Source organism: Phyllobates terribilis, unplaced genomic scaffold (genome assembly GCF_046119375.1).
Source record: "Phyllobates terribilis strain yellow unplaced genomic scaffold, ASM4611937v1 Scaffold_9__5_contigs__length_417890890, whole genome shotgun sequence".
Taxonomy (NCBI): Eukaryota; Metazoa; Chordata; class Amphibia; order Anura; family Dendrobatidae; genus Phyllobates; species Phyllobates terribilis.
In genome coordinates, this window is record NW_027362769.1 from 33,729,194 (window position 1) to 33,741,314 (window position 12,121).

The 12,121-nt window shown below is 44.2% G+C and overlaps 1 protein-coding gene across 6 annotated transcripts in view; it reads right to left on the reverse strand.

The window, feature by feature from the left end:
- ADAM23 (ADAM metallopeptidase domain 23) overlaps positions 1-12,121 on the reverse strand; it is a 302,022-nt gene that overhangs the window by 113,574 nt on the left and 176,327 nt on the right. For all 6 annotated transcript variants that reach the window (XM_073646384.1, XM_073646380.1, XM_073646379.1 and 3 more), the window contains exon 10: positions 7,051-7,122. In XM_073646384.1, coding sequence (XP_073502485.1) covers positions 7,051-7,122 — 72 coding nt within the window. The remainder of the gene's footprint in view (positions 1-7,050; positions 7,123-12,121) is intronic.

The window sequence follows — 12,121 nt, forward strand, 5'->3', positions numbered from 1 at the left end:
GAACCGCTGCCGCCGCTAGAATGACGGGGCCGTAAGGGTTCACCGGAGTTCAGGCAGCGCTGCTCCGGTTAGCTCCTTTACGGCACTGCTGTATCGTGAGAAATTCCCACGGTACAGCACTGCCGTAAAGGAGGTCTCCGGAGCTGCGCTGCCTGAATGCACTCCGGTGACCTCAGTCAGTGGCTCCCGCTGCCGGGAGCGGACGTGTTCCCGGCAGCGTGAGCTTACAGCAGCCATGCACAGCTGTCACCATCTCCAGATGTGACAGCTGTGCATGGGAGATCAGCGCAGGAACGTGGACAGGTAACTATTTTTTTTTTAGTAAACTAAGAATTAAATAAAATGGTGTTTTATTTCAAATAAATTATTTTTTTCTGGGTGTAGTGTGTTTTTTCTTTTTAACACTTTGTAGGTTAGTAATGGGGGTGTCATATAGACGGCCATCATTACTAACCTGGGCTTCATGGCAGTTGGCGCTGACATGAACCCCACCACTATTACCCCCTGCCACCGCACCAGGGCAGCGTGGAAGAGCGAGGCTAAGTGCCAGAATTGGCGCATCCTATGGATGCGCCATTTCTGGGGCGGCTGACGGCTGGTGTTTCTAGCCTGGGAGGGGGCCAATATTCATGGCACCCTTCCTGAGCTATTAATATCAGCCCCCAGCTGTCTGCCTAGCCTTTGCTAGCTATTAAAATAGAGGGGACCCCACGTCATTTTTTTTTGGGGGGTCCCCCATTTTAATAGCTAGTAAAGGCTAGGTATTCAGCTGGGGGCTGATATTAGTAGCCTGGGAAGCTCCGTGGGTTTTACCCCCTTCCCAGGCTTCAAACATCTGCCCCAGCCGTCTGCTTAACCTCCGCTAGAGACTAAAATTATGGGGGATCCCACGCCATTTTTTTTTTAAATAAATCCTTTATTTTAACACTAAATGACATTTGAGGACTTAATAAAGATGCAGTCCCTAAATTATTATTTATTTTTTAATAAATTTTTCCCAAAACTTTTGACGTGGGCTTCGCCATATTTTTGTATGCCAGCCAGGTACAGCATCCAGCTTCTATGAACGCGCCATTTTCCGGGGCGGCCGCGGACTGCAATTTTCAGCGGGGGGGGGGAGGGCAAAAAGCTTGGGCCTCCCTGCGCTGCAGATTCCATCCCCCAGCTGCCTAGTTGTACCTGGCTGGACACAAAAATAGGGAGAAGCTCCACGTTTTTTTTTTTTTTAATTATTTCATGAAATTCATGGAATAATTAAGAAAAAAGGGCTTCCCTATATTGTTGTGTCCGGCTAGGTACAAATAGGCAGCTGGTGGTTGGGGGCAGCCCGTTCCTGCCTGCTGTACCTGGCTGGACACAAATATAGTGTGAAGCCCCACGTCAATTTTTTTTTAATTATTTCAGGAAATTCATGAAATAATTAAAAAAAAATTATGTGGGGCTTCGCCCTATAATTGTGTCCAGCCAGGTACAGCAGGCAGGAACGGGCTGCCCCCAACCACCAGCAGCCTATTTGTACCTAGCCGGACACAACAATATAGGGAAGCCCTTTTTTTCTGAATTATTCCATGAATTTCATGAATTTAAAAAAAAAAAAACGTGGAGCTTCGCCCTATTTTTGTGTCCAGCCAGGTACAACTAGGCAGCTGGGGGCTGGAATCTGCAGCGCAGGGAGGCCCAAGCTTTCTGGGCCCCACCCGCTGCAAATTGCAGTCCGCAGCCGCCCCGGAAAATGGCGCGTTCATAGAAGCGCCATCTTCTGGCGCTGTACCCAACTCATCCAGGGCCCTGATGCGGTGGCTCACTGGGTAATAAAGGGGTTAAGGCCAGCTTGGCATTATCAGCTGGCCCTAAGCCCGAAATTCATGGGGTCACGCCAATATTAGACATGACCACCATGAATTTCTAGTAAAGTATTTAAAAAAAACACAAACACCCAGAAAAAAGTCCTTTAATTGAAATAAACACACAATTCTTTATTGTTCTAAATTAAACCATACTTACCATCACGCCCATTCCAGCTGAAGCCAACGATCTCCTGCAATAAAAGAAAAATAATAAAGCAACCTCATCCTTACCTTTCCATGGCTCCCACGACGGCTCCAGCTCTGCTACATCGAGATGACAGGCTGGACCGCAGCAGAACGCTGCCATCCAGCCTGTCATCCCGCGGACACTGAGAAGCGCAGGCATGCTTGCGCTCCTCAGTGTCTTTCTGTGACGTCATCCAGATGAGCCGAGGTCATGTCCAATGAACTCAGCTCACCTCATGCACGTCACTGACAGCGTGGGAAAATTCTCCTGCACTCAGCGCTTCAGCGTGAGAATTCTCCCACGCTGTCAGTGACGTGCATGAGGTGCGCCGAGTTCATGGGACATGACCTCACCTCATGCACGTCACTGACAGCGTGGGAAAATTCTCACGCTGAAGCGCTGAGTGCAGGAGAATTCTCCCACGCTGTCAGTGACGTACATGAGGTGAGCCGAGTTCATTGTCGGCTCATCTGGATGCCGTCACAGCCAGACACTGAGGAGTGGAAGTATGCCTGCGCTTCTCAGTGTCTGCGGGATGACAGGCTGGATGGCAGCGTTCTGCTGCGGTCCAGCCTGTCATCTCGATGTAGCAGAGCTGGAGCCGTCGTGGGAGCCATGGAAAGGTAAGGATGAGGTTGCTTTATTATTTTTCTTTTATTGCAGGAGATCGTTGGCTTCAGCTGGAATGGGCGTGATGGTAAGTATGGTTTAATTTAGAACAATAAAGAATTGTGTGTTTATTTCAATTAAAGGACTTTTTTCTGGGTGTTTGTGTTTTTTTTAAATACTTTACTAGAAATTCATGGTGGTCATGTCTAATATTGGCGTGACCCCATGAATTTCGGGCTTAGGGCCAGCTGATAATGCCAAGCTGGCCTTAACCCCTTTATTACCCAGTGAGCCACCGCATCAGGGCCCTGGATGAGTTGGGTACAGCGCCAGAAGATGGCGCTTCTATGAACGCGCCATTTTCCGGGGCGGCTGCGGACTGCAATTTGCAGCGGGTGGGGCCCAGAAAGCTTGGGCCTCCCTGCGCTGCAGATTCCAGCCCCCAGCTGCCTAGTTGTACCTGGCTGGACACAAAAATAGGGCGAAGCTCCACGTTTTTTTTTTTTTAAATTCATGAAATTCATGGAATAATTCAGAAAAAAAGGGCTTCCCTATATTGTTGTGTCCGGCTAGGTACAAATAGGCTGCTGGTGGTTGGGGGCAGCCCGTTCCTGCCTGCTGTACCTGACTGGACACAAATATAGGGCGAAGCCCCACATCAATTTTTTTAAATTATTTCATGAATTTCCTGAAATGATTTAAAAAAAATTGACGTGGGGCTTCGCACTATATTTGTGTCCAGCCAGGTACAGCAGGCAGGAACGGGCTGCCCCCAACCACCAGCTGCCTATTTGTACCTGGTTGGACACAACAATATAGGGAAGCCCTTTTTTTCTTAATTATTTCATGAATTTCATGAAATAATTAAAAAAAAAAAATACGTGAAGCTTCTCCCTATTTTTGTGTCCAGCCAGGTACAACTAGGCAGCTGGGGGATGGAATCTGCAGCGCAGGGAGGCCCAAGCTTTCTGCCCCCCCCCCTCCCCCCGCTGAAAATTGCAGTGCGCAGCCACCCCGGAAAATGGCGCGTTCATAGAAGCTGGATGCTGTACCTGGCTGGCATACAAAAATATGGCGAAGCCCACGTCAAAAGTTTTGGGAAAAATTAATTAAAAAATAAATAATAATTTAGGGACTGCATCTTTATTAACTCCTCAAATGTCATTTAGTGTTAAAATAAAGGACTTATTTTAAAAAAAATTGACGTGGGGCTTCGCCCTATATTTGTGTCCAGCCAGGTACAGCAGGCAGGAACAGGCTGCCCCCAACCACCAGCTGCCTATTTGTACCTGGCCGGACACAACAATATAGGGAAGCCCTTTTTTAAAAAAATTATTTCATGAAATAATTAAAAAAAAATTGACGTGGGGCTTCGCACTATATTTGTGTCCAGCCAGGTACAGCAGGCAGGAATGGGCTGCCCCCAACCACCAGCTGCCTATTTGTACCTGGTTGGACACAACAATATAGGGAAGCCCTTTTTTTCTTAATTATTCCATGAATTTCATGAAATAATTTAAAAAAAAAATGCGTGGGGCTTCGCCCTATTTTTGTGCCCAGCCAGATACAACTAGGCAGCTGGGGGCTGGAATCCGCAGCGCAGGGAGACCCAAGCTTTCTGGGCCACCCCCGCTGCAAATTGCAGTCCGCAGCCGCCCCAGAAAATGGCGCGTTCATAGAAGCGCCATCTTCTGGCGCTGTACCCAACTCATCCAGGGCCCTGGTGCGGTGGCTCACTGGGTAATAAAGGGGTTAAGGCCAGCTTGGCATTATCAGCTGGCCCTAAGCCCAAAATTCATGGGGTCACGCCAATATTAGACATGACCACCATGAATTTCTAGTAAAGTATTTAAAAAAACACAACACCCAGAAAAAAGTCCTTTAATTGAAATAAACACACAATTCTTTATTGTTCTAAATTAAACCATACTTACCACCACGCCCATTCCAGCTGAAGCCAACGATCTCCTGCAATAAAAGTAAAATAATAAACCAACCTCATCCTTACCTTTCCATGGCTCCCACGACAGCTTCAGCTCTGCTACATCGAGATGACAGGCTGGACCGCAGCAGAACGCTGCCATCCATCCTGTCATCCCGCAGACACTGAGAAGCGCAGGCATACTTCCACTCCTCAGTGTCTGGCTGTGACGGCATCCAGATGAGCCGAGGTCATGTCCAATGAACTCCGCTCACTTCATGTACGTCACTGACAGCGTGGGAAAATTCTCCTGCACTCAGCACTTCAGCGTGAGAATTTTCCCACGCTGTCAGTGACGTGCATGAGGTGAGCTGAGTTCATTGGACATGACCTCACCTCATGTATGTCACTGACAGCGTGGGAGAATTCTCACGCTGAAGCGCTGAGTGCAGGAGAATTTTCCCACACTGTCAGTGACGTGCATGAGGTGAGCTGAGTTCATTGGACATGAACTCGGCTCATCTGGATGACGTCACAGAGAGACACTGAGGAGCGCAAGCATGCCTGCGCTTCTCAGTGTCTGCGGGATGACAGGCTGGATGGCAGCTTTCTGCTGCGGTCCAGCCTGTCATCTCGATGTAGCAGAGCTGGAGCTGTCCTGGGAACCATCGAAAGGTAAGGATGAGGTTGCTTTATTATTTTTCTTTTATTGCAGGAGATCGTTGGCTTCAGCTGGAATGGGCGTGATGGTAAGTATGGTTTAATTTAGAACAATAAAGAATTGTGTCTTTATTTCAATTAAAGGACTTTACTCTGGGTGTTTGTGTTTTCTTTTAACTTTGACTATGGGGTTAGTAATGGGGGTGTCTTATAGACGCCTCTCCATTACTAACCTGGGCTTGATGTCAGCTGGCATTATAAGCTGACATCAACCCCAACCCTATTACCCCCTGCCACCGCACCAGGGCAGCGTGGAAGAGCGAGGCTAAGTGCCAGAATTGGCGCATCCTATGGATGCGCCATTTCTGGGGCGGCTGACGGCTGGTGTTTCTAGCCTGGGAGGGGGCCAATATTCATGGCACCCTTCCTGGGCTATTAATATCAGCCCCCAGCTGTCTGCCTAGCCTGTGCTAGCTATTAAATTAGGGGGGACCCCACGTCATTTTTTTGGGGGGGTCCCCCATTTTAATAGCTAGTAAAGGCTAGGTATTCAGCTGGGGCTGATATTAGTAGCCTGGGAAGCTCCGTGGGTATTACCCCCTTCCCAGGCTTCAAACATTTGCCCCAGCTGTCTGCTTAACCTCCGCTAGAGCCTAAAATTAAGGGGAACCCCACGCCAATTTTTTTTTAAATAAATCCTTTATTTTAACACTAAATGACAAGTACAGTAATCAACACTGTCACTGTACTTCATATATATGTGACTGACATGTTTCTATCTATCTAATCTATGTGTGATTCTCTATTCCTTCTATTCTAAATTGTCGGGTACAGATGCTGAATTGCCGGCCGGCTTTCTTAAAGAGACGGTGCATGAAAACACTATTATTTTTTTAAATAAATCCTTTACACTAAATGACAAGTTCTGTAAGCAACACTGTCACTGTACTTCATATATATGTGACTGACATGTTTCTATCTATCTAATCTATGTGTGATGCTCTATCTTTCTGTTATAAATTGTCGGGTACAGATGCTGAATTGCCGGCCGGCTTTTTTAAAGAGACGGTGCACGAAAACACTAATATTTTTTTTAATAAATCCTTTACACTAAATGACAAGTACAGTAAGCAACACTGTCACTGTACTTCATATATATGTGACTGACATGTTTCTATCTATCTAATCTATGTGTGAAGCTCTATTCTTTCTGTTGTAAATTGTCGGGTACCGGTGAATGCCGCTGATGAATTGCCGGCTTTTCATGTCATTCTACATTATTCTTAGTTGTTTTACTTCATGTAGAATTAACCTACAAGGAAAGAAAGGGTTTATTTTCATTCCGATATTTGTGTCCCATTGACTTGCATTGGTTTCCGGTATCGGAATCGGCGATATCCGATACTTTTTGGGTATCGGCCCGATCCAATCCGATACGATATTTCCTGATATCGGAAGGTATCGCTCAACACTAGTCATTATTACTGGATTTGATACATTATTACAGGATGGGGGCCATTATTGCTACATGGGGCTAATTGAAAAACTATACTACTGTTCTTTATATAGATGTGGGTCATACTGGTGGTACCCACATACACTTATATTCTGTGGATATAACTTAAATGTGCAAGATGGCATTACCCCTTTAATATTGGGGTGTCTTTACTTATATACATGGCAAATATGTACATATGTACACCGTGAATCCATGCGTCAAACATTTCCTTAAAACACAGCAAAAAAAAATAAATTGTTCAATGATGTTCACAAATATTGAATACCTGCTCTTTACAAAAACAGTAATAAATATGTCACATACTCACAGAATCAACAACGTTTACCACGGATTTCGCAAAGTTGCTGGTATGAATGTAAGAGGAGCGTTGTTTCTTGTACTATAAGAAAAATTAGAGATGGTCATCAACTCGGAGGACTGAGACTTCACATCTGTTTCCAGGAATAGAAATGATAAAATGCAATACTGCCCCCATGTGGTGATAAAACAGTTGTTCTGAGGCAATTAGAAATGTGCTGCCCCAAATGACATTATTTATTCTGCTTACATTAGATCGCTACATAACTTCTGCATCTGTCAGGTCCAGGGGTGCACATATACCGATCACACAACAGCGTGGTGTGAACATAGCATTAAAAGAATTTTACCATTTTATATATTATACCATAATGCAAGAAAAATATTCAACAGGACACCTATACAGTTGGATATATATACAGTACATGAAAAGGATTATCCGGGGCTAAAATATTGCTGATATACAGTACAGACCAAAAGTTTGGACACACCTTCTCATTTAAAGATTTTTCTGTATTTTCATGACTATGAAAATTGTACATTCACACTGAAGGCATCGAAACTATGAATTAACACATGTGGAAATATATACTTAACAAAAAAGTGTGAAACAATTGAAAATATGTCTTATATTCTTGGTTCTTCAAAGTAGCCACCTTTTGCTTTGATGACTGCTTTGCACACTTGGCATTCTCTTGATGAGCTCCAAGAGGTAGTCAGGGTAATAAGTGGAATTTCTTGCCTTATAAATGGGGTTGGGACCATCAGTTGTGTTGTGCAGAAGTCTGATGGATACACAGCTGATAGTCCTACTGAATAGACTGTTAGAATTTGTATTATGGCAAGAAAAAAGCAGCTAAGTAAAGAAAAACGAGTGGCCATCATTACTTTAAGAAATTAAGGTCAGTCAGTCCGAAAAATTGGGAAAAGTTTGAAAGTGTCCCCAAGTGCAGTTACAAAAACCATCAAGCGCTACAAAGAAACTGGCTCACATGAGGACCGCCCCAGGAAAGGAAGACCAAGAGTCACCTCTGCTTCTGAGGATAAGTTTATCCGAGTCACCAGCCTCAGAAATCGCAGGTTAACAGCAGCTCAGATTAGAGACCAGGTCAATGCCACACAGAGTTCTAGCAGCAGACACATCTCTACAACAACTTTTAAGAAGAGACTTTGTGCAGCAGGCCTTCATGGTAAAATAGCTGCTAGGAAACCACTGCTAAGGACAGGCAACAAGCAGAAGAGACTTGTTTGGGCTAAAGAACAGAAGGAATGGACATTAGACCAATGTAAATCTGTGCTTTGGTCTGATGAGTCCAAATTTGAGAGCTTTGGTTCCAACCACCGTGTCTTTGTGCGATGCAGAAAAGGTGAACGGATGGACTCTACATGCCTGGTTCCCACCGTGAAGCATGGAGGAGGAGGTGTCATGGTGTGGGGGTGCTTTGCTGGTGACACTGTTGGGGATTTATTAAAAATTGAAGGCATACAGAACCAGCATGGCTACCACAGCATCTTGCAGCGGCATGCTATTCCATCCGGTTTGCGTTTAGTTGGACCATCATTTATTTTTCAACAGGACAATGACCCCAAACACACCTCCAGGCTGTGTAAGGGCTATTTGACCAAGAAGGAGAGTGATGGGGTGCTACGCCAGATGACCTGGCATCCACAGTCACCAGACCTGAACCCAATCAAGATGGTTTGGGGTGAGCTGGACCGCAGAGTGAAAGCAAAAGGGCCAACAAGTGCTAAGCATCTCTGGGAACTCCTTCAAGATTGTTGGAAGACCATTTCTGGTGACTACCTCTTGAAGCTCATCAAGAGAATGCCAAGAGTGTGCAAAGCAGTCATCAAAGCAAAAGGTGGCTACTTTGAAGAACCTAGAATATAAGACATATTTTCAGTTGTTTCACACTTTTTTGTTAAGTATACAGAAAAATCTTTAAATGAGAAGGTGTGTTCAAACTTTTGGTCTGTACTGTATATGTAGATTAGGTCATTAATATAAGACGGTTGGGGTCTGACAAGCGTCACCCCCACCAATGAGCTGATATCTTGAATTGAAGAGTGACTGCATTTCTCTGTCCTGTACATTGCCTATATGTAGGGGAGTAGGGGTGTCGGGTGTCAGACCCCACTGATCTTATATTCACCACCTATCTTATAGGTAAGTCATCAATATGTTAGTGTCGGAGCCCCCTTCAGCTTACAGAGTGATATAAGCAGCATACATCTGGGCGCTGGTATGGACAGGAAGGAAAGAAACGCAGCAGCCTGCACTTTTTTGTCCTGTCTAAGAATAGTGCCTAATGTTTATTTGTAAGTGGAAGTCAATGGCGACTGGATCCAAAGTCAGAGGCATCCACCTATATCCTATCCTGGCATCATGCAGTACTATACAACTCTTCTGATTTGTTTTAGTTAATCGGCAGATGCCGAATCAGAAGCTGCTCCAGAGCTACCTGAATCCTGAAGCCACACCTGTCTGAACAGGCTTTGAATCCAGCCTTGTCTGTGACTCTGAATCCTGTCTGTGTCAGCGTACCTAATCCCTGGGGTCAGCAGCTGCAGTACCGGCATCTGCCTAGGAAAGGCAGCCCCCCCTGACTCCACCATCAGGAGCTCCAGTGAACACCCGATAGCCGCTTAGCTACACCCCTACCTAAGCAGACCCGGCCCTGTGGCACAGTGTGTCCACGAACCACATATATCACCTGCGAGCGTGACAGTCAGGCTGAGTAAGACATACTCCCAGTTGTCAGTTTACTCATACGTTCCTAAGAAGAATATTAGAGTCCCTTTTCGTTCATTATATTGGGGGCAGTAGAATCTAGAGAAAAATAAGAAGTCTTTATAGGACAACAAGCTGTTATTTGCCTGTGACAGGGAACGTGACACTTCTTTTGAGGCCAAGTGAGGCTCTATTTTATTATGCCAGGTGAGGCTCTATTTTATTATTACTGGTACATTGAGTATATTGTACAGGAAAGGATCATGAAGAAGCTCCCATTCCCATCCGATAATATCTATTCTATATTTATCATCTGTTTGGTTTTAAAATGTAAAATGAATAAATTGGCATTGCACAAGTTTGACAAGAACATCTGTAGGTATACACCACCACCTAGTGGTGAACTAGTGATTTAAACACACAGTATAATGGAATATCATTCTCAGATTAAATTCTACAGCAAGTAAGACAATGAGCCCTGTAGGTACCTTGTTTAACTTGCCTTAAAATTCCCAATAAAATAATTAAAACAGAAAAGTTTAGCAAGTTATTCCAATGTATATTTTACATGGAATTCAAGGGCCTGGTCTTCTCACCAGCATAACATTTGATGGTAGCATTCCTAGTGCCATGTACTATACTGCTGTAGAACGCATCACATTTACCACTAATACAGCAATTTATAAATATTAAAGCTGTTTTCTCGACATCATAAATGGTAGAAATTGCAATGAGCTTGTAAACACTGCAACTTTGCAATTTACATCTTAGTAAAGGGAACTCAGCTAAACCAATCGTATTTACCTGCAGACATCGTGGTAATCTGCAGGTAAATATAGTTTGCTCTGCACACACTACAGAGCAGGCTGTCAATCAATGTACAGGGGCGTGATGGCAGCGCGGTCACTGTATAGTGAGTGGTGACTGTTACAGCTCCCTGCACCGCCCCAATGACTGGAAGCGAGTGGCTGCAGGGAGAATATACATTCATTTTTTCCTTGTAGCCGCTCTTCCAGTTAGAAAGTTGAACATGTTTAAAACTGTATTTACCTGCAGATTACCACTATGTCTTTGAGATTAATACAGTTTTTTAGCTGATATGTTTCCTTTAGAAAAGTTCTCTCTCTTTTTAATTCTAATTAATTCTCCGTGATTTTAGTTCTATTAGTTACTGCACATTGACTAGGTTAACAGCTACCCATGCCGTGGATACAGGGTGGTCGGTCTCCTAGGCAAGGAGCGCACTGCTTCCAAGTTCTCTGCTATACAGCTGGTAAACACTACTCTCAGTCTTACAAGGTCTGGATCTGGCCAATTATAACGCCCCTGTGTTCCTCTGATGCCGCAGAGTCAGAACTGCCTCTACTTGCAGCATGGCAGAGTGCACAATAGGACCAGCAGCTCAACTATGAACTGTCAATCATCAGGGGCGCTCCTAAGGTCTACCCCTTTAATATAGAAATGATGACATGTCATTAAGTTTATACTGATTTGCAAGTCCAGTACAGTAACATACACTGGAGTCAGCCACTCCTCAGCCTACAATATGTGAATACAAAGTCAGGGCTGGATTACAGAATGATTACAAGGGACATCTGCACAGGGGCCTCCACCTCCTAGCGGCCTCCATCTCTTCCATCCAGTGTTTCTAGCACTTTCTACATAGCAAACATCACAATTGTAACATTGGCACGAGAGTGAATTATGCATTTAATATATATCACTAGTAGTCAGAAATCTGTTCTTCTACCTGAGCTGCTGGCCAGGGCTCCATTCAGACATTCCGTTTGTCTTTTTCTTTATAGGAAATATCAAACAGAATAAGTGATCCATTTCATCACTTATCCAAACAGAAGCATATTATTCATTATTATGTGGTCCGTTAAAGGTCTAGTTTTAAAATCGTAAAAAAAAAGGCCCCGATGTATAACTTTCTTTCTTTCTAAAATGAAAAAAGGACCCCATAATAATCAATCTGCTAGGATCTATTCTGTAATCAATCCTGAATGGTATCATTGATATTGGCTCATTAATTGGAGAGAAAAGTGCAAAAAAACTAATTAAAGTGTTGAACAAACAGTCCATAGCTACAACATATAAAACCTACAGATTTACATGTGGGGATGGATTACATGAATGGCTGAAAACACAGACCGTGCATTATATAAACTGTAGGATGCTCTCAACATGGACCTTCATTTCCATTGCTTGTAAATTGAGTATCCCAAAGCTCAATTAGGCCTCCTTCAGACATCTGTGTTTTATCACGCACACAAAAATGGTATCAATGTCATCAGGGTTTCAGATCAGAGTTTCATCGGTGTTTGGTCATTGTGTCAGTTTTTACAAT